This window comes from Lontra canadensis, unplaced genomic scaffold (genome assembly GCF_010015895.1).
Source record: "Lontra canadensis isolate GAN:19392208 unplaced genomic scaffold, GSC_riverotter_1.0 scaffold61, whole genome shotgun sequence".
Lineage (NCBI taxonomy): Eukaryota > Metazoa > Chordata > Mammalia > Carnivora > Mustelidae > Lontra > Lontra canadensis.
The window spans coordinates 9,076,345-9,096,988 of record NW_022631055.1 but is presented as its reverse complement, the minus strand read 5'-3'; the positions used below and the strand labels follow the sequence as shown (position 1 = coordinate 9,096,988).

The window sequence follows — 20,644 nt, the reverse complement described above, 5'->3', positions numbered from 1 at the left end:
ACGGGACCGAGAAGCCGCGCGCGCGGCGGAAGTGGACGCACGGGACGCGTCACGTCCCCAGTACTGGCTACGTTGCGGGAAGGGAAGTTGGCCCGGCGGCTGCTGGGCTTGGCTGCTGGGCGGAGGTGGTGGGCTAGCTTGGGTCCCTTGGAGGCCTCAGCGGGGCTCCAGGTGAGACCTGAGGACCGCTCCGTCCGTGCGCTGCTCCCGCTTGTCCGGCGCCTTTTCCTCCCGCCCCTCACGGCCAAAGCCCATGGCTCTGGAGTGACCATAGCCGGGTCCGGCTGCTCGGCGGGCGGTAGGGTTGCGGGTTTATCAAGGACGCTCAGTTACACTTGAATTTCACGTAGACCGCGGACAACGTTTTAGTGTATGTCCGACACAGTGTTTCGGACATGCTTATACTAAAAATTATACCTGTATCGGAGATTCGAATGTAACTGGGCGACCTGTGTCTTTATTTGCTAAATATGGCAACCTCACCCGCAGCCCCGGGTAGATGAGGAGCCTCTGGGCTCGGAGAGGCGCTGCTTGGCGTCAGGGAGGCCTGGGAGGTAGAGGGTGTGGAGCGGGGAATTGGGCTGCGGGTTCGTGAGGGCTGGATGGTGACCTGCTCTCACGGGGCTGCAGATTGATTCCACCGGACTCCCACGCCGCCATTCCCTCTGCTGAACTATTCAGGGAGTAAAACGCCATGGGCTCGAGTTTTGTTTTTATATCCCATTCCATTGAAAGAGTTGCCTGATGGTCTTGCACTGATCGACCTGTGTGAATAGGCCTTTTATTTTACCTCGTTGGTAACATTGTTTCTAATGGACTTTTAAAACGAATTCTCTTAACGACTTGATGATTAAGAGCAGGGGATTTTGGCTCCATAGCCATCTCTGTGCTCATGAAGGAGTCACTTACCTCCTAGTGATTTTCTTTCTCCTTCCTTCCCCTTTCCCGTCTCTCTCTGCTTCCCTCCCCCTGACCCGTGCTGCCTCCCCCTCCCTCCTGCTTAACAGTAACTACCTGGGTGGGCTGCCTGAGGAGAGAAGTGAAGTGTGGGAAACTTAGGGACCCTGTAGAAGCGCTATGAAGGTTCAGAAGGTTCTGGTGCTCCCCTTGCTTGAAGTGCAGTGGGCAGTTCTTGAGGCCCCAAATAAGCCTCAGAACCACCTTCATTAGTTTTTGACCCCTCTTACCAAGGATTGTGGCAGAAAGGTAAGATGACCTCCCTCCTAAATATCTCACAAGAGGGTTGTTGGTAGCCAATAGTTTCTCAAGATTACTTGTTAAAGAATTTTTTTTTTTCTTCCATCTAGGAAGATGTTACCAAGTATTTCAGTGAATTCCTCAATGCAGGGGAACGGAGTGTTGAACTCCAGGGATGCAGCAAGACACACAGCTGGAGCAAAACGCTACAAATACCTGAGAAGACTTTTTCGTTTTCGGCAGATGGACTTTGAGTTTGCTGCATGGCAGATGCTCTACCTATTTACTTCCCCACAGAGAGTTTACAGAAATTTTCATTATCGAAAGCAGACAAAGGATCAATGGGCCAGAGATGACCCTGCTTTCTTGGTCCTGTTAAGTATTTGGCTCTGTGGTAAGTGTTAGTTTATCTACAGTAGAGTTGAAGAACAAACTGAGTGGTGGTTTTAGAAGATTTTATTTTTTTATTTGAGAGAGAACGCGAGTGAGCACAAGTATTCACAAGCAAGGGGAAGGGCAGAGGGAGAAGGAGAACCGGTTCCATGCTGAGCAGGGAGCCCCACGCAGGGCTTGAACCCAGGACCCCAAGCCGAAGATTAACCCACTGAGCCACCCAGGTGCCCCCAAACTGAGTGTTTTAGATTGTACTTGACATTTGCAGAATTGCGGGTCAGAATTTGGGATATTTGAAGCTGTTTCTTGCTTTCTGAAGCCTCAAAAATCTCACAGGAAAGAGTGTTATATTCTTTCTGGTTCTAAAGGTCCCAAGCAGATGCCAGAGTAAATTGTTCCCCTGGATCTTTGAAAAGCAGAGGACAGAGTCACTCTGTGTGTTTTAAATTCTATGATAAGTAAGTTGATACTAAATGCAAACTTACTGTGAAAAGGAATATCGGGATGGGAGATTGCATTTCACAGGCAAATCTAGAGTGAGTTCTAAAAGTACTGATGTGAACTTGAGACACTACTTTTAAATTCTCCAATACTGTAGTGAGAGAGTCCTAACCACCTTTACAGTGTAAATGTGTTAAGATTTTTTTCACCTTTCCCTGGACTTAAGTATGTGAGTGCCTATTCAGAACTGCTGGTCTTTTAAATGTTGGGACTCCCCTGGGGAACCACAGACAGGGGCATCCATAGTAAACTAGTAAACTATAGTTAGTTCAGTAGCCATTCTGTGTGGAAGACTGTCTCCTCCATTACACATGTGGGCATCTGGAGGGCAGGGATTTGCCCCGTCCATATCTCTAGAACCTAGCAGAACCTAGATATATCATGCAAATCTTTCTTTCAGTGTCCACTATAGGATTTGGCTTTGTCCTGGACATGGGATTTTTTGAGACGATAAAGCTGCTCCTTTGGGTTGTTTTCATAGATTGTGTAGGCGTTGGTCTTCTCATATCAACTTTAATGTGGTAAGTACTATAACTTTGGTTTTTCAAGTGCCGCTGTAGAGCCTGCATTTGCTTCCATTAGAGATACAGTAGCTGATGAAAATTGAAACCAGTAACATGAACTGAAAGCATGAGTTAAATTTTTTTTATTATTGAAGTTTAGTTGACATACAATTTTATATTAGTTTCAGGTGTATCACACAGTGATTCGACAGTTATATACATTATGAAATGTTCATCAAGATAAGTATAGTTACCACTTGTCACCATACAGTGTTGTTACATTATTGACAGTATTCCTTGTAATGAACTTTCTCTGTGTCTGATTTATTTTGTAACTGGAAGTTTGTACCTCTGAATCCCCTCTACCTAATACCGCCCATTCCTTCAACTCCATCTCGTCTACCAGTTTGTTCTTTATATTTATGAACATGTTTTTGTTTTTTGTTCATTTTGTTTTTTAGATCTGCATGTAAGTGAAATGATACGTTATTTGTCTTTTCTGACATATTTCGTATATGATTATACCCTCTAGTTGTCACTGATGGCAAGAGCTCATTCTTTTCTTGACCAAGTAATTTTCCATCGTGTGTGTGTGTGTGTGTATGTATAATACATATATATGCCATTTCTTCTTTATCCATTCAACTATGGCTGGGTACTAAGATTGCTTCCATATTTTGCTCAATGTTGCAGTAGACATAGGGGTGCATATAACTTTTTAAATTAGTGTTTTCATTTTCCTTGGATAAACACCCAGTACTGGTACTGTGGGATCATCAGGTATTTCTCATTTTAATTTTTTGATATACCTCCATACTGTTTTTCACAGTGGTTGCTCCAGATTATATTCCCACCAGCAGTGCACAAGGGTTGTCTTTTCTGCACATCCTTGGCAACACTGGTTTTCCCTTGTCTTTTTGATACTAGCCATTCTGACCGGTATAAGGTGGTATCTCATTGTACTTTGATTTCCGTTTCCCTGATGGTGAGTGATGCTGAGCATCTTCTCATGGGTCAGTTGGCCATTTGTATGTCTTCTTTGAAAAACTGTCTGCTCTGTTCCTCTGCCCATTTTTTAATTGGATATTTTTTTTAAGTGTTGTATAATTTATATTTTGGATACTAACCCCTTATCAAATGTATCCCTTGCAAATCTCTTCTCGTTTCACTTGGTTGCCTTTTTATTTTGTTCGTGATTTCCTTTGCTATGCAAAGCTTTTTAATTTGGTGTAGTCCCAATAGTTCATTTTTGCTTTTGTTTACCTTGCCTGAGGAGACAGATCCATAGAAATATTGCTGAGGCTAATGTCCAAAAGATTACTGCTTATGTTTTCTTTTAGGAGTTTTATGGCTTCATGTCTCATATGTAGTTCTTTAATCCATTTTGAATTTATTTTTGTGTATGGTGTAAGAAAGTGGTCCATTTTCATTCTTTTGGATGTAACTGTCCATTTTTTCCAACACCATTTATTGAAGAGACTGTCTTCCCCATTGTATATGGTTTTCTCCTTTGTCATAGGTTGACCGTCTAAGTGTTAGTCTATTTCTTGGGTCTATATCCAGTTCCATTGATCTGTCTGGTTTTGTTTTGTGTGGGTTTTTTTGTTGTTGTTTTTTTAGAGAGCATGAGAGCAATCAGGGGCGAGGGGGCAGAGGGAGAGAAAGAATCTTAAGCAGGCTCCAGTGCCCAGCATAAAGCCCAATAAGGGACCTTATCTCATGACCCTGAGATCCTGAGGTAAAATCAAGAGTCGGACACTTGAACCGACTGAGCCACCCAGGCACTCCTGATCTGTTTTTGTGCCAGTACCATACTGTCTTGATCACTACAGCTTTGTAGTATATCTTGGCATCTGGATTGTGATGCATTTAGCTTTTTCTTTCTCAAGATTGCATTGGCTATTTGGGGTCTTTTGTGGTTCCATACAGATTTTAGAATTCTTTGTTTTAGTTCTCTAAAAAATGTTATTGATAGGGATTGTATTGAATCTGTAGGTTGCTTTCAGTATTATAGACATTTTAATGATATTGGTTCTAACAATCCATGATCATGGAGTATCTTTCTTTGGGTTGTGTCCTCTTTGATTTCTTTCATTACTGTCTTGGAGTTTTTAGAGTAAAGGTTTTTTATCTCCTTGGTTAAATTTATTCCTAGGTTTTTGGGGTTTTTTGATGCAATTGTAAATGGAATAATTTTCTTAGTTTCACTTTCTGCTGCTTTATTAGTGTATTGAAACACAACAGATTTCTGTATATTAATTTTATGTCCTATAACTTCATTGAATTCATTGAATAGTTTTAATATTTTTTGGTGAAGTCTTTCAGATTTTCTGTATAGAGTATCATGTCACCTGCAAATAGTGATAGTTGTATTTCTTCCTTACCAATTTAGATGCCTTTTATTTCTTTTGTTTGTCTGATTGCCATGGCTAGGACTTCCAGTGCTATGTGGGTGAGAGTGTATGTTCTTGTTTTGTTTCTGATCCTAGAAGAAAAGTGTTCAGCCTTTCACCATTGAGTGTGTTGTTAGCTGTGGGTTTTTCATCTATGGCCTGCATTGTTAGCTACATTCCCTCCCAACCTATTTTATTGAGAGTTTTCATCGTGAACTAATGTTGAATTTTGTTAGATGCTTTTTCTGCATCTGTTGACATGATCCTGTGATTTTTGTCCTACATTTTGTTAACGTATTGCATTGATTGATTTGCACATATTGAGCCATCCTTCCATCCCTGGAATAAATCCCATTTCATCAAGTGAAAAATACTTTTAATGTATTACTGAATTTGGTTTACTAATACTTTGTTGAGTGTTTTTGGATCTTTATACATCAAGGATATTAGCCTGTACTTTTCCTTTTTTTGAAATGTCTGTGTCTGATTTTGGTAGGGTAATGCTGGCCTGATAGAAAATTGATTGATAGCAAAGGTAAAGCCAGCTCAGGTGTTCTGAGAAATTGGAAGAGAGTTTAGCGTCACAAAATAAATATCAGTGTTAAAGCTGCAAGTGTTCTACCTGTGATCTTCTACCTATTCTGTGGGTTCCATTCCTTGCCCCAAGTGTTACTTAAATCTCTTCTCCCCCATGTATAAGGTCCTCACTTTATATAAACAGTTCTGATACCAAACATTAGTACATTTTGACCACTAGTCAGAGCCCTTAAAGATGTTCTTTTGGAGATACCCAGCTTTCTTGTCTTTTTTTTTTTTTTTTATTGTGCCCTTGTCAGAGGTCACCAGTCCATAACGGTAGAACTTTTGGAATTGTTCTACCAAGGCCTGCAAAGGTGAAATCTTCCTAGTATCCATCTTTTTGAGACTTTCTAGAAGACCTTGTGTTAAGGAAAGCACTTGAGATTTTACTTCTCCATGTTGCCTCTTGTATCCTCAAAACTAGTATCTCATCAGAAAGACTGCCTGCTTCTGTGTTTGCATTGCCCTCTGAATCTAAAACTAACTTTTCTCAGATGGATTTAAAAATGTTTAGGTAATAATCTCCATTAAATCTCTGGAGGGAAGTAGTCTTTCTAAGATATCAGGGATTTTTCTGTCAGCCTCTGAACCTGGGGAAGGTATCTGGGATCCCTTCTCCGGGGTAAGGAGAACAGCCTCTAATAAGGCTGATAGGAAAACTTGAATGTGGAGCTGAAAATAATCACTTCAAAACCATCTGCAACTACGGTGAGAGGAAGAGCTGTCATTTAGGATTATGTATGGGGGAGTCATTTTAAACTTTCTAGGGAACAATGGATTTCACAGGGCATTGTTTTATATAACACTTAAATCCTTGTTAATTATCACAAAGAAAGCTCCATGGTGGCTCAGAGGCTAGGAATTGGCCTGTTTGGGGGTGGAGGGGGTAGAAGGCTGCAGCCTTGGTTGATTGAAAGTTTTTCTTCCTCTTCTGTATTTTCCAATAGTTTCCAATAGTATTTAGAAGAATAGATGTTAACTCTGTTTTAAATATTTGTTAGAATTCACCTGTGAAACCACCTGGTCCTGGACTTTTATTTGTTGGGAGTATTTTGATTACCAATTCAAATTCATTACTTATAATAATATGTGTATTCAGATTTTATATTTCTTCCTGATTCAGTTTTGGAAGATTGTATATTTCTAGGAATTTATCCATTTCTTCTTGGTTGTCTAATTTGTTGTCCTATAACTTTTTATAGTAATCTGTTGTAATCCTTTGTATTTCTGTGGTGTCAGTTGTTACTTCTCTTTCATTTCTGGTTTTACTTACTTGAGTTCTGTCTCTTTTTCTTCTCTGGCTGCGTGTTTTATCAATTTTGTTTATCTCTTCAAAGAACCAGCTCTTGGTTTTGTTGATTTTTCTATTTTTTTCAGTTCCTATTTCATTTCTTTTTACTCTGATTTTTATTACTTTCTTACTTCTGTTAACTTTAGGTTTTGCTTGTCATCTTTTCTCATACTTTGGTGTAAAGTTAGATTACTTGAAATTTTTGTTGTTGTTTTTTTTTTGAGGTATGCCTGTTAGAACTTCCCTCTTGGAACTGCTTTTGCTGTGTCCCAAACATTTTTGGAACATTGTGTTTCCATTTTCATTTGTCTCAAGGTATTTTTTAATTTCCTCTTTGGTTTTGTTGTTGTATTTTGTTGTGTTTTAGTAACAGGTTGTTTAGCCTTCACATGTTTATGGTTTTTCCAGTTTTGTTTTTTGTTTTGTAATTGATTTCTAGTTTCATACCATGTAGTTGGAAAAGATCCTTGATATGATTTCAGTCTTACTAAAGTTATTGAGATTTGTTTTATGGCCTCAAATGTGATGTGTTCTGGAGAGCATTTTATATGCACTTGAAAAGATTGTGTATTCTGCTCTTTTTGGATGGAATATTCTGTGTATATGCATCTGATAGGTTGTCTAAAGCTACTCCTTCCATATTGATTTTGTCTGGATGATCTATCCGTTGATGTAAGTGGGTTGTTAAGGTCCCCTGTTTTGTATTACTATCAATTTAAGATTTTATTTATTTGACAGAGATCACAAGTAGGCAGAGAGTTAGGTGGTGGTGTTAGGGGAAGCAGGCTCCTTGCTGAGCAGAGAGCCGGATTTGGGGCTTGATCCCAGGACCCTGAGATCATGACCTGAGCCCAAGGCAGAGGCTTAACCCATTGAGTCACCCAGGTGCCCTATGAGTCTGTTTTTGTGCCAGTGTCCTACTGTGTTCATCAGTACAGTTTTGTAGTATAACTTGAAATCTGGAATAGTAATACCTCCAGCTTTGTTTTTCTTTTTTCAGATGGCTTTGGCTATTCAGGGTCTCTTGTGGTTCCATACAAATTTTTGGATTGTTTGTCACCCAATTGCTCCTATTACTATCAATTTCTGTATTTGCCTTATGTATTTGGGTGCTCCTGTGTTGGGTACATAGATATTTATAATTGTTGCATTCTTTTGTTGGATGGAACCCTTTATCATTATGTAGTGCCTTGTTTTGGCTCTTGTTACAGTGTTTTGAAGCATATTTCATGTGAAAGAAGTATTGCTACCCTGAGAAGTAATACCTACCTATTTCTTTTTTGGGGGGGTGGGGGGCTTCCATCTGCATAGAGTATCTTTTTTTCCACCCCTTCACTTTCAGTCTGTATATGTCTATAGGTTTGAAGTGAGTCTTGCTGTCAGCATATAGCTAGGTCTTGTTATCTTATCCATTCAGTCGTCGTATGTCTTTTTTTTTTTTAAGTTTTTATTTTAATTCCTATCATAAAGTGTTACATTGGTTTCAGGTGTATGGAATAGTCATTAAACACTTACATACATCACCCGTCACCCTATGCTCATCATAAGTGCACTCCTTAATCCCTATCACTTACTTCACCACCCCCATCTCCCCTCTGGTAACCATTAGTTCTCTCTAATTAAGTCTTTTTCTTAATTTGTCTCTCTCTTATTTTTTTTTTCCTTTGCTTGTTTTGCTTCATAAATTCCACACGAGTGAAATCATATGTTGTCTTTCTCTGACCTTTTTCTATTAGGATTATACTCTCCAGCTCCATCCATATTGTTGCAAATGACAAGATTTCATTCTTTTTTATGGCTGAATAATAATCCGTTATAGATGCCACATCTTCTTTATCCATCCATCAGTCCATGGACACTGAGCTACTGCCATATCTTAACGGTTATAAATAATGCTGCTATAAACATAAGGGTGTATGTATCCCTTTAAATTAGTGTTCTTGTATTCTTTTGGTAAATACCCAGTAGTGCAGTTGCTGGATGGTAGGGAAGCTCTATTTTTAACTTTCTGAGGAACCACCACACTATTTTCCAGAGTAGCTGCACGAATTTGCATTCCTACCAGCATTGGACAAGGGTTCCTTTTTCTCCACACCAACACCTGTTGTTTCTTGTGTTGTTGATTTTAGCCATTCTCACAGGTGTGAGGTGATACCTCATTGTCGTTTTGACGTGCATTTCTCTGATGATGAGTGATGTTAAGCATCTTCTCATGTGTCTGTTGGCCATCTGGATGTCTTCTTTGGAAAAATGCATGTTCATGTTTTTGGCCCATTTTTTAATTGGATTATTGGTTTTTTGGGTATTGAGTTTTATGAATTCTTTATATATTTTGGATATTAGTCCTTTATCAGGTAGATCATTTGCCCAACTATCACCCATTCGGTAGGTTTCCTTTTAGTTTTGTTTTTTCCTTTGCTATGCAGAAGCATCTTATTTTGATGTAGTCCCGGTAGTTTATTTTTGCTTTTGTTTCTCTTGCCTCAGGAGACCTATCTAGAAAGAAGTTGCTATGGCCATTGTCAAAGAAGTTACTGCCAGTGTTTTCTAGGATTTTTATGGTATTAGGTTCTAACATTTAGGTCTTTAATACATTTTGAATTTATTTTTGTGTGGTATAAGAAAGTGGTCCAGTTTCATTCTTCTACATGTAGCTGTCCAGTTTTCCCAACACCATTTGTAGAAGAGATTGTCTTTTTTTCTGGTTTTGTCAAAGATTGACCATATAATTCTGGGTTCATTTCTGGGTTTTCTGTTGTGTTCCATTAGTCTTTGTGTCTATTTTTTTTTTTTTTTTAAGATTTTATTCATTTATTTGACAGAGATCACAAGTAGGCAGAGAGCCCGATGCAGGTCTCGATCCTAGGACCCTGAGATCATGACCTGAGCCGAATGCAGAGACTTAACCCACTGAGCCACCCAGGTGCCCTATGAGTCTGTTTTTGTGCCAGTGTCCTACTGTGTTCATCAGTACAGTTTTGTAGTATAACTTGAAATCTGGAATAGTAATACCTCCAGCTTTGTTTTTCTTTTTTCAGATGGCTTTGGCTATTCAGGGTCTCTTGTGGTTCCATACAAATTTTTGGATTGTTTGTTCCAGTTTTGTAAAAAAATGCTATTGGTATTTTGATAGAGATTGCATTAAATGTGTAGATTGCTTTGTTATGAATGAAAATAGTGTATCTTAACAGTATTTGTTCTTCCAGTCCATGAGCATGGAATATATTTCCATTTCTTTGTGTTTTCAATTTCTTTTATCAGTGTTTTGTAGTTTTCACAATACAGGTCTTTCATCTCTTTGATTCTTAGGGATTTTGCGGATAGGTTTCCTTAATTTCGCTTTCTGCTACTTCATTATTGGTGTATAATTTCTGTACATTGACTTTGTATCCTGCAACTTTACTGAATTCATTTATCAGTTCTAGCAGTTTTTGGGGGGAGTCTTTCAGGTTTTCTATATATAGTATCAACTCATCTGCAAATAGTGAAAGTTTTACTTCTTTGTTACCAGTTTGGTTGCCTTTTATTTCTTTCTGTTTGATTGCTGTGGCTAGATTTCTAGTTCACCCTGTCTTTTGATTGGAGCATTTAGACCATTTACATTGAAAGTAGTTATTGGTAGGTATGTACTTACTCCTATCTTGTTAGTTTTTTGCTTGTTTTTGTAGTTCTTCTGTTCCTTTTCTTTTCTTCCTTGTAATTGATGACATTTTTTAGTGTTATGCTTGGATTCTTTTCTCTGTTTTTTTGTGTATCTATTATAGGTTTTGGTTTGTGCTTATTGTGAGGTTCATATATAACATTCTATGTATATAGCAGTTTCTAGTAAGTTGATGGTCACTTAAGTTGGAACACATTCTAAAACCACTACATTTTTATGCCCCCCTCCATGTTTTTTGTCATATTTTACAATTATTTTTCTAAGTCCTTTAATTTTTTTAGGTATAATTGGTTTTACTGCTTTTGTCTTTTAAGCTTCATGCTAGATTTATAAGTGAGTGATCTACTCCCTTTATTGTATATTTGCTTTTACTTGTGAAATTTTTTTCTTCACATTTTTCTTTTAATTTTGGCTTTTTTTTCTTGCATAAGGAGATCCTTTTAATATTTCAAGGACAGTTTAGTGGTGGTGAACTCTTTAGCTTTTGTTTGTCTGAGAAACTCTCTCCTTCAGTTCTGAATGTTAACCTTGCTAGATTGAGTATTCTTGGTTGTAGGTGTTTTCCTTTCAGCACTTTGGATTTATCATGTCACTTCCTTCTGGCCTGCAACGTTCTATTGAGAAATCAACTGAGTGCTTTATTGGCCTTCCTTGTGTTTTCTCTTGCTGCATTAAGATTCTATCTTTAATATTGGACATTTTAATTATTATTTGCACTGGTGTGAGCCTTCATGGGTTCATTTTGTTTAGGGTTCTCTATGTTCCTGGACCTGGATGTCTGTCTCCTTCCCCTGGTTAGAGAAGTTTCTAGCAATTATTTCTTCAAGTAAGTTTTCTGCCCTTCTCTGTTCTCCTTCTGGGATCTCCATAATGAAAATGTTAATATGCTTGAAATTGTCCCCAAGACTCAATCTGTCCTTATTTTTGTTTTTAATTCTTGTTTCTTTTTGTTGTTCAGTTTGGTTGCTTTCCATTTCCTGCCTTCCAGATTGCTCGTCCATTCTGCTGTGTCCTTTAATCTGCTGCTGTTTCTCTCTAGTGTCGTTTTCATTTTAGTTGCTGTCTTCTTCAGCTCTGCTTGGCTCTTAGATTTTCTGTCTGTTCACCCTGTCTTCTTCTAAGTCTGCTGAGCTTCTTGTTGAGCACTACTTTGAACCGTTTGTCAGGTACGCGGTTTATCTTGTCCCTTCACTTGAAGTATATTCCTCCGCCTCCTCATTTTGTTTTACTTTCTATATTTGTTTCTGTGAACTAGGCGGGATGGCTACTTCTCCTCTTGAAGGAATGGTCCTGTTTAGGACTGTCCCGTACAGACTGTGGATGCCTGTTGGCCTTGGCTGGCTGGAGCTGTAGTGGGCATGGGCTGGAGGGGGCTCTCTGGGTGTCCCACACCAGGTGTACCTAGTGGGACATCTGAGGCTGAAGTGGGCGGGAGCCGGGGCTGTCCTGGGGCACTCTGCATGGGGATGGCCCTGATGGAATAGCTGGAGTCGAAGTGGGCTCAGGCTGGTGTTTCCAGGGCGCTCTACACAGTGGGGACCTTGGTAGGAGAATTGGAGCTAAAGTTGCTGTATGCTAGGGGTGTGGGGCTCACTTAAGTGCTGGCTAGTGAGGGCATCTGTTCCAGTCTGAGTGATCAGGCGAGGTGGAGGGGCCATAAGCAGTGGTGCTTACTGGCTCATTTGGCCTCAGAATGTGTTCCCATAGGCCTTGGCCAATTGGCTGAGGGTTTTTTTGGTTTTTTTTCTTATTCTAGTTGTCTTTTAAGCCACTGCTTTTTTGTGTGTGCCTTAGTGGGGCTTGGGCTGATGTGGCTAGGGTCCCAGGGTTCAATGAAGTGGCAGGCTGGCAGGGTGGCCATGTCCCACTCCCATCTGTGCTGTCAGTGTTGGGCTTGGGAGAGAGAGGAAACATACACTGTGGCACTTGCCAGCCCTCTGACTACTGGAGACCAGTTCCTCAGGTCCCAGCTGTTTGGCAGATGCTCAAGGGCTGGTTCCTTTGAAATCTAGTTGCCCTTTGAAACTGAGGCTTTTTTCCATCCCTTCGCGTGTTAGAATCTATTCCTGGTTCCTTGGTTCTGTCCCTCCCCACCGCACTTGGCGTGTCAGGGGTGGGGTTTCTGTTGTTACTGTGTCTCCATCTCTCCTATTCTCTGTGTGGTCCCTCTGTCCTTTGTTGTGCAGAAGCTGTTCAGTCAGCCCTCAGTTCTTTTTCCAGAGGAATTACTCGGTATGTTGGTGTAGATTTGGTTGTCCGTGGTTTGTCAGGGTCCTCCTCCATCACTATCTTGAATCCTGTCTCCTGAAAGCATCACTTTTGATTGCCAAGATTATTATAACTTGCCCTCCCTAAGTCACTATTTGTATCAGAAAATACTTTAAGGGATGGTCTGTATTGTCAAAGTGTAGCAAATAAGTGAACTGAAATAACAAAGTCTGGTTTTTGCGAAATTGTTACACAGTTAGCCAAGTCTGCTTGTCCAGATCATGGCATGGTTTTTCCTGTATTTGTCAGTGGGTCACTTCTAGGTGTTTAAGCTATATAGAGGGTTATTTCATGGCATCACTTTGAATATCAGACATTAAATGAAGAACATTTGAAAAAGGATTTGTTAAACTTTCGGTGCCTTCTTGCCGTGGCGCAGGTTTTATTGAACAGGTATGCAGGTCACTTCTGGGTTTGGTTTAACGACGGTAGTGTACTGAGTGGAAGTGTTTAATTCCAGCATTTGGTTTTTCCATTTTCTCATAGATGCAGGCTCTTACATGGTTTGCATGCCAGATGAGGGGACTGTATATGTCAAGTGAGCTCATAAAAGGCCGGTGGTTGAGTAGGGGTCGTGGTCATTGTGTATCAGAGAAAACACTATGGAAATTTTAGTCACAGAGAGGCCTAGGTTCGAATGCCGGCTCATTTAGTGTAACTCTTAGTCCTGGTATCTTTTTAAAAATGGAGTTATCTAATTTGTAAGGTATTTGAAAAGATTGTGGTGTGAAAAGTACCTGGTATATAGGAAGTGCTCAGTAAATAGTGGCTGTTAATATATTTTATTTATTTGACAGGGATCACAAGGCAGAGAGGCAGAGAGGCAGGCACAGAGAGAAGGGGAGGCAGGCTCCCTCCTGAGCAGAGAGCCCGATGCGGGGCTCAATCCCAGGACCCTGGGATCATGACCTGAGCCGAAGGCAGAGGCTTTAACCCACTGAGCCACCCAGGTGCCCCAGTGGCTGTTAATATTTTAAACAAATCCTGAGACTATAACTCTGATGATACCAATGTATTGTTTCCATTTGTAACTCCTTAGAGTTTTGTATGTGGTTGGTAGGCAGTAAATGCTATGTGTCATTAATTTGGAATTCTAAAATCTGGCTTAAGACTACTACTAACTAATATAAATTACATATTCATTATCAAAAACATGGCGTATGAAATAATTTCAGTAAATAAGCCTTTCAGAGGAATAGGTTATAGCAGGTGTTCTACCGTGAATGCGTTGACTCTGGAGGGCCACAGAGACCAAGTCATTCTGGAGTTCAGCAGCTTTAGTGTGAGTCCATATTACAGTTTCAGTTAAATAGAAAGGGACTCTGAGGGCGCCTAGGTGGTATAGCTGGTTAAGTATCCAACTCCTGATCTCAGCTCAGGTCTTGATTTCAGTCTTGAGTTCAAGCCCAACGCTGAACATGGAGCCTACTTATTAAAAAAAAAAAAAAAAAAAAAAGAAGAAGAAAAGAAAGGAAGGGGCTGACTTGGTATATTTCTCAAAAGCTACATTGTGTTGCATTGTGTTATGAATTGTGTTAGAAATTATGACATGGGGGCGCCTGGGTGGCTCAGTGGGTTAAATCCTCTCCTTCAGCTCAGGTCATGATCCCAGAGTCCTGGGATTGAGCCCTGCATCAGGCTCTCTGCTCAGCAGGGAGCCTGCTTCCTCTTCTGTCTTCCTCTCTGCCTACTTTTGATCTCTCTGTCAAATAAATAAATAAAATCTTAAAAAAAAAAAAAAAAAGAAATGGTGACATGTGGTTGCTGTCATCCTAGAGGTGCCACAGGAACCAGCAGGAGGAGATGTCAGGGGGAGATGGGACCATTGATTCCTAGTACCAAATGCATAGGCATGGCAGTCAGAAGCAGCATACCAGGTCTGGTAGTACAGGGTGACACTCACCAGCTCGGGAAGATAGGGGACTGTAGAATTTGGCCTTTAGTGCACTTCAGAAAAAAGAATTGGACTTCTTCGCATAGCTTGCATGTGCTGGTTGGGGAATGGAAGAGAGGTGGAGAACTTGGAGGCTTTGCGGTAAGCAAGTAGCAGATTCACACTGGAAGGAAAATCCAGTCTGTGGCTGCAAAGGAGCTGAAGCTGGATACAGCTGTGGAGTCTGCACAAGAGGAGAGCAGGCCCAGACAGCACGGTGGGCCAGGAAGAGAGGAGAGAGATGGATCAGAGAGCACCTGTGAGAATTGGGTATGATGAGTGTAGGGAAGAATGGCAGGTGCCGATGAAGCATTCCATGTTAGATGTGCTGAGTTCTGGTGGCTTGAGGATTTTAGTGGAAATGAAGGTCGACTCGGGTAGAGGACTCTGACGCTGCCACAGTCTGGGCCAAGAAGAGGACAGGACTGGCATCATTAATATGGAGGTGGGAGGTGAAAACCGCAGATGTCTTGAGCTCTCCCAGGAGTATCTGTTCTAGAGGGAGGACAGAAGTGCCCATGTACAGAATAAGCACAGGAGTGGGAGCAGCACGGAATGGGAGCTCTGGGGTGGTGAGCGGAGCGCTTGTTCTGTTCTTTTAACGGCACGTGTTCTTGGCTAAAGTGGAAGATATTTTGCTAAGTTAAGAGTTTGTTCAAACAAAGCTATATTAGTTGGATATTTTGTTAACTGTACGGACCTGTTTTATTAGTACTGTACTATGTTCTGTCCCTTGTTTTATTTTTCTATTTATTTCCACGGTAGGCATCACATTTTAACCGTACCCTTGAAAAGAAATCACACACATGAAAGTCCACTGAATTTCTGCAGCTGTGTTTTTAATACAAATGATCCTTTTTGTTACTACCCTTTGAAGGTCTAATTTTCTTTTACATGGGTATTTTACTTCTCATTCACTCATCATTTAACTGAACTCATAGGTCATGTTGTAGAACACTGACAGAAGCTTGAAGAATTATTCTTATGGCTAGGTACATCACTGGCACGCTTCCCTGTTTCCTCATCTTTTAATGGAGAGGTGAGCTATTTGGTGTTAGGACTTGGACCTATATGTATCTAGTTCATTCCTTGTGGGGGAGGGGTCTTACTCAGGCCCATGGCCTTAAATACCATATACACATGGATGAGTTTGTATGTCCATCTTCGACCTCTTCTCTAAATTCCAGACTGTATTTCTTACTCCATGTTAACGGGCATCTTCAGCATGACACATCCAAATCCAATCTCTGCACTGCCCACAGCGCTCTTTCTGCAGCCATGCCCATAGTGGCTCATGGCAGCTCAGTCTTCCATTGGTTTCAGGCAGAAATCTCTCAGTCACCCTTGACTGCTCATTTTCCCCACGTCACCACCTCCACTACTACCACCCTTGCTCACCTTTTTCCCAGTAGGCTCCCAATTTGTGTCTCTGTTTCCCCTCTTGTCCCTGTAGTCTGTTCTCAGATCAACAGTCACAGGAACTATGTTAAAACAGTGAGTCAGACACCCTTCTGGGAACTCCAGTGACTCCTTATTTCATGGAGAATAAAAGCCCAAAGGTCTTAAATGGCCATAGGCGCCAGAAGATCTGGCTCCTGCTTCATTTCCTGCTACTTTTCTCACTTGTTCCAGGCACACTGGTCTCCTCACCCATGCCTCAAACAAGCCAGGTCCCCTGCCACCATCTCTGTACTCGTCCACCTCTGCCACTTCTGTGTTTGGACTCCCCTCTGCCTGAATGCTCTGCCCCAGGTAATTCCCATCCCTCCCCTTGGGTCTTGACCCAGATGTTACCTTCGTAGGACTATCCTATTTAATACTGCATTTCAACTTTGTATTTTCTGTCCTTCTTTATTGCTTGATTTTTCTCCATCATGCCATCTGACGACTCCAGCAAGGCTGAAGGCAGAGATCGGTTTTGTTCACCTCTTGGTCTCCAGTATCTTGAGGAATGCTTGGTACACAGAAGGTAGTCAGTAAATATTTACGGAATTAACATTATTGTATTGTGAAAGAAATTTTAACTTTGCTCTTCAGGTTTATTTCGAACAAGTACTTAGTGAAGCGGCAAAGCAGAGACTACGATGTGGAGTGGGGTTATGCCTTCGATGTGCATCTGAATGCTTTTTATCCTCTCTTAGTCATTCTGCATTTTATCCAGCTCTTCTTCATTAACCGTAAGTAGTGTTGCTTGTTACACTATCAACAAAAAGTCACCATTGTATGCACTAAAAAGAGATTCAGTGTACACATCTCTTTTGCAGATGTTATCCTGACGGACACATTTATTGGCTATTTTGTTGGAAATACCTTGTGGTTGGTGGCAGTGGGCTATTATATCTACGTAACCTTTCTAGGATACAGTGGTAAGTCATGAATGGGTTTGGTTGACTGAAAACGGGGGCAGGGGGAGGGGTGCTGTAATAGTAACGTAAGTAGCTTACTTTCGGATGAAGGCACAGAAATTTTAATTTGTCCATTCAGCTAGAAAGTGGCATGGCTGGTGTATAACAAATTTTGTAATTTTAAGGAGCCGTGTTAAACCATACTGATATCTTACTTGCAGGAACACACGACCCACTTCCTTTTGTCCCTGGCTTTCTGGTTCTGGGTGCCAGTGGCCAGTTAGGGTGGGACATGGGCTGGGTCCAATGTATGGTCGCAGAGCTAAACGAACCTTTACAAACCTTTGTCAAGGTGTTAAAACCTTTGCCTCACTTTGTTTTTATGATCACTGTGTGGTTCTACAGATGGTCACAATTCAGGCCCAACCTTTACTGCTAAACCCTTCTAGAAGTTTCTTTTTCTTAGTATGAATGAGAAACCTTTATATTAATTCAGCTTGCCCTTTCTTTTCACTCTGGAGGGTCAGGACCTCACTGTAAATACACACTCTGGTGCACAAATACAACTCCTCTATTCAGAGGCGTTCCCAGCCCCAGATGCTAGCCACTCTGCCCAGGACCATGTAACCCCCTCAAGTTGTAATACTTTTCTGGACACGGGGAGTCCGTTCTCTAATTCAGAGGAGGTTTTTTTTGACATACTATGTTCAGGTTTTTATGAATTTTCACTTATTTTGAGAAAGCTCTAAATTGTGATTAGCATACTACAACATGGTGGTTTCTCTAATGGATTTGGATCACTCATTTGGTAACTCCCTATAATTAAATTGAGTACAGCTCGGCTTCAGTTTGGCAACTTTCTAGAAAATAAATATTTAGGTTAGAATGCATGTGGTAGGGACCCACTAAGTAGTGACCAAGAAGAAAACCTGGATCTTTGGAGACAGATTTTACTATTATTATTATTATTATTTTTTTAAGATTTTATTTATTTATTTATTTGAGAAAGAGACAGTGAGAGAGAACATGAGTGAGGAGAAGGTCAGAGGGAGAAGCAGACTCCCCATGGAGCTGGGAGCCCGAAGTGGGACTCGATCCCGGGACCCCGGGACCATGACCTGAGCCGAAGGCAGTCGTCCAACCAACTGAGCAACCCAGGCGTCCCCAGATTTTATTATTTTTAAAATTTATTTAAAGTAGGCTCCGTACCCAGTGTGGGGCTTGAACTTAATGACCCCTAAGCTCAAGAATTGCATGTTGTACTGATGGAGCCAGGCAGGAACTCGAGGGACAGATTTTGTATTTGGGAGTTTTGTTCTTTCCTGAAGCCTGGGACACTTACTAGTCGATCTCATGTAAAGGGGAGGTGTTATGCTTCCAGTACTGGGAAATCTCAAAGAGCTAAAAGTTGGACTCGTAGAGGCTTCTGAGGCAGTCCCCTCGGTAAATCCACCACTGTTCAGTATTTCGTGACATCTGTCCCTTACTTTGCCTCTCGAGTTCCGAATCTGCTGCTCACTCAGCCTTTGTGCTGAACTAACCTCTCAGCCTGGGTTCTCCGGCGCAGCTGTGATGCGGCAGCCACACCCACGAGCAGGGTGCAGAGCGGAGTCGGCCGTGAGAGCAGCGGCTCGCGGACTCAGAACACACGGTGCTTCTTGGCCCCACCTGTCGTAGTAAGCACTTTCAGAAAGTTCATGAGGTAGATTTACTTTTTTTAAAAAAACTGATTTGTTTCTTTTCCAGCATTGCCATTTTTGAAAAATACAGTAATTCTTCTTTATCCATTTGCGCCTCTCATCCTGCTCTACGGCCTGTCCCTGGCACTAGGATGGAATTTCACCCACACACTGTGCTCCTTCTACAAGTACAGAGTAAAGTGAAGGCACTGGGAGACTATGCCGTCTTACCTGTGCCATAGGCAGAGTTGGCGAGGGGATGATTTCTTCTGAAACTTGTAAATAAACTTTGTAGATCTCTTCAGGGTGTAAAGTTCGCAAATTTGAGTAAGTATATAATGTTAACGCTATTGTCAAATATTACATTCCTTAAAACTACTAAAAGGTACATTTCTATAATAAATATTTTTTAAAGAAAAATCATTTGGAGAACTTGATAATCAGTTCCTGACAAGGTTCATAGTCTGGCCTCATTTCTAATGGGCTGTATTTTCAACATTTGCCTAGTACAACCTTCACAAGCCTCCCTGACCTTTAATGTAACTCAAAGACGAATCACTACACTACAGACCATAAGATCATTGGCAGGCATTTCCTTTGTATAGAAAAATGTAAAACAAAATATCTTCAGTTGAACAGGCTACTGCCATGGGCATAATAGACAAGTGAACACTTGCATAACACTGGTCATCCCTGTCTCAACATGAAGGCTCTTTTTCTTTCTTTGAAGACCTCTCCAAAACCCACATAACTAGAAATAGTTGTAAATAAACTTTATCAGTGTTGAAGCTAATAATAACAAAACTTGCTACTCATTAACAAAACTTGCTACTCATTAAGTTTTACCTATTTTTATTAGAAGGAATCTTGAATTCAACATGGCTTCTTAAACATCTTTATTCCAAACACATGAACGGTTGTGGCACAGAGAAACAGTAATGAAAGGCACAGTCAACAGGACCAGTTAATAGCTTTTCAATTATAGCAGCAAATTTGGAAATAATCTTCCTTTAAAAATCTTAACAGGTACCTAAAATACTACTACAGATATTACCCATTCACCCAATGAAAACATTTTAAGGAAAATATGTACAATACATTTAAGGAGAAAAAAAAATCTGGTACAGCCTGGAAAAGCAATTCCTCAGGCACCTTCTCTAAGGGGTGCTTCCAGAAACATCTATGACCTTTCCAAACAGTGTTTTTGATGAGAAACACATTAGTTTTTCATTTCATAAATGAAACAAAATTGTTACGTTCAGTCAGCTGATTTCTAAATCTTAGAAAACATCACTGTCTTTACTGAAATGAAAAGTATCAAAGCTGCTGGCAGTGCATCTTACAGTACTGTCAATATCAGCCATTTTTAAGGCTCAGAGAATAGGTCTTCTAAAGGTATTTTCACCCAATTTCAGCAAACCGAGCATTTCAAATAATGGAAGGCTCTTCACTCTAAAGTACCGAACCTTTGACTCCGGAGGGATTTGCTAATTACTAATACCAAGAAACAACTAGGAGCAAGTGATATATAAAGTAGCCTCCCTAATGTTCAAGAGTATCATTAAATATTCCCCACAACAAACAACCCTTATTTGGAAAACAATTTTAGCACCACTATTCACATTTTTACAGCAGTGTGAACACTAGGAATGATACTTTGCACAAAGTGCTTTCAATACCCAGCTTACTTTCTTGAACGTCTTCTGAATTCTTCACACACACATACACACACACACACACACACAAACACACACACAAAGTGCCAGCTCTTTCCCATTTGTTTCCTTGAACATGATCTAATTAGTGCCCAAAAAAGGTGGAGTGTTTCAGGCAAGAAGAGTTTACATATAGGTACTGGTGATAGGGATATATATAACAAATCCTTTTTTTTTTTTTTTTTA

At 40.6% G+C, this 20,644-nt stretch overlaps 1 protein-coding gene across 3 annotated transcripts; it reads left to right on the top strand.

Moving 5' to 3' along the window:
- Positions 1 to 41: 41 nt before the first annotated feature.
- On the top strand, positions 42 to 19,026 carry UNC50 (unc-50 inner nuclear membrane RNA binding protein). Of its 3 annotated transcripts, none has more exons than XM_032877870.1 (7): positions 47 to 171; positions 1,008 to 1,206; positions 1,284 to 1,591; positions 2,492 to 2,612; positions 16,757 to 16,896; positions 16,984 to 17,085; positions 18,811 to 19,026. In XM_032877870.1, exons 3-7 carry the CDS (start codon positions 1,312 to 1,314, stop codon positions 18,945 to 18,947), a joined length of 780 nt encoding a protein of 259 aa, XP_032733761.1. In that variant the 5' UTR covers positions 47 to 171; positions 1,008 to 1,206; positions 1,284 to 1,311; the 3' UTR covers positions 18,948 to 19,026. The 3 variants fall into 3 exon arrangements, with proteins under 3 accessions (XP_032733760.1, XP_032733761.1, XP_032733759.1); XM_032877868.1 differs by having other exon boundaries at positions 48 to 171; positions 1,308 to 1,591; XM_032877869.1 differs by lacking the exon at positions 1,008 to 1,206 and having other exon boundaries at positions 42 to 171; positions 1,308 to 1,591.
- Positions 19,027 to 20,644: the final 1,618 nt, after the last annotated feature.

Coding starts and splice junctions, on each gene's coding strand:
- UNC50 (XM_032877869.1), top strand. CDS start 1,312: ATGTTACCAAGTATTTCAGTGAATTCCTCAATGCAGGGGAACGGAGTG. Junction 1,592..2,491: donor GTTAAGTATTTGGCTCTGTG/GTAAGTGTTAGT, acceptor TCTTTCTTTCAG/TGTCCACTATAGGATTTGGC. Junction 16,897..16,983: donor CCAGCTCTTCTTCATTAACC/GTAAGTAGTGTT, acceptor TCTCTTTTGCAG/ATGTTATCCTGACGGACACA.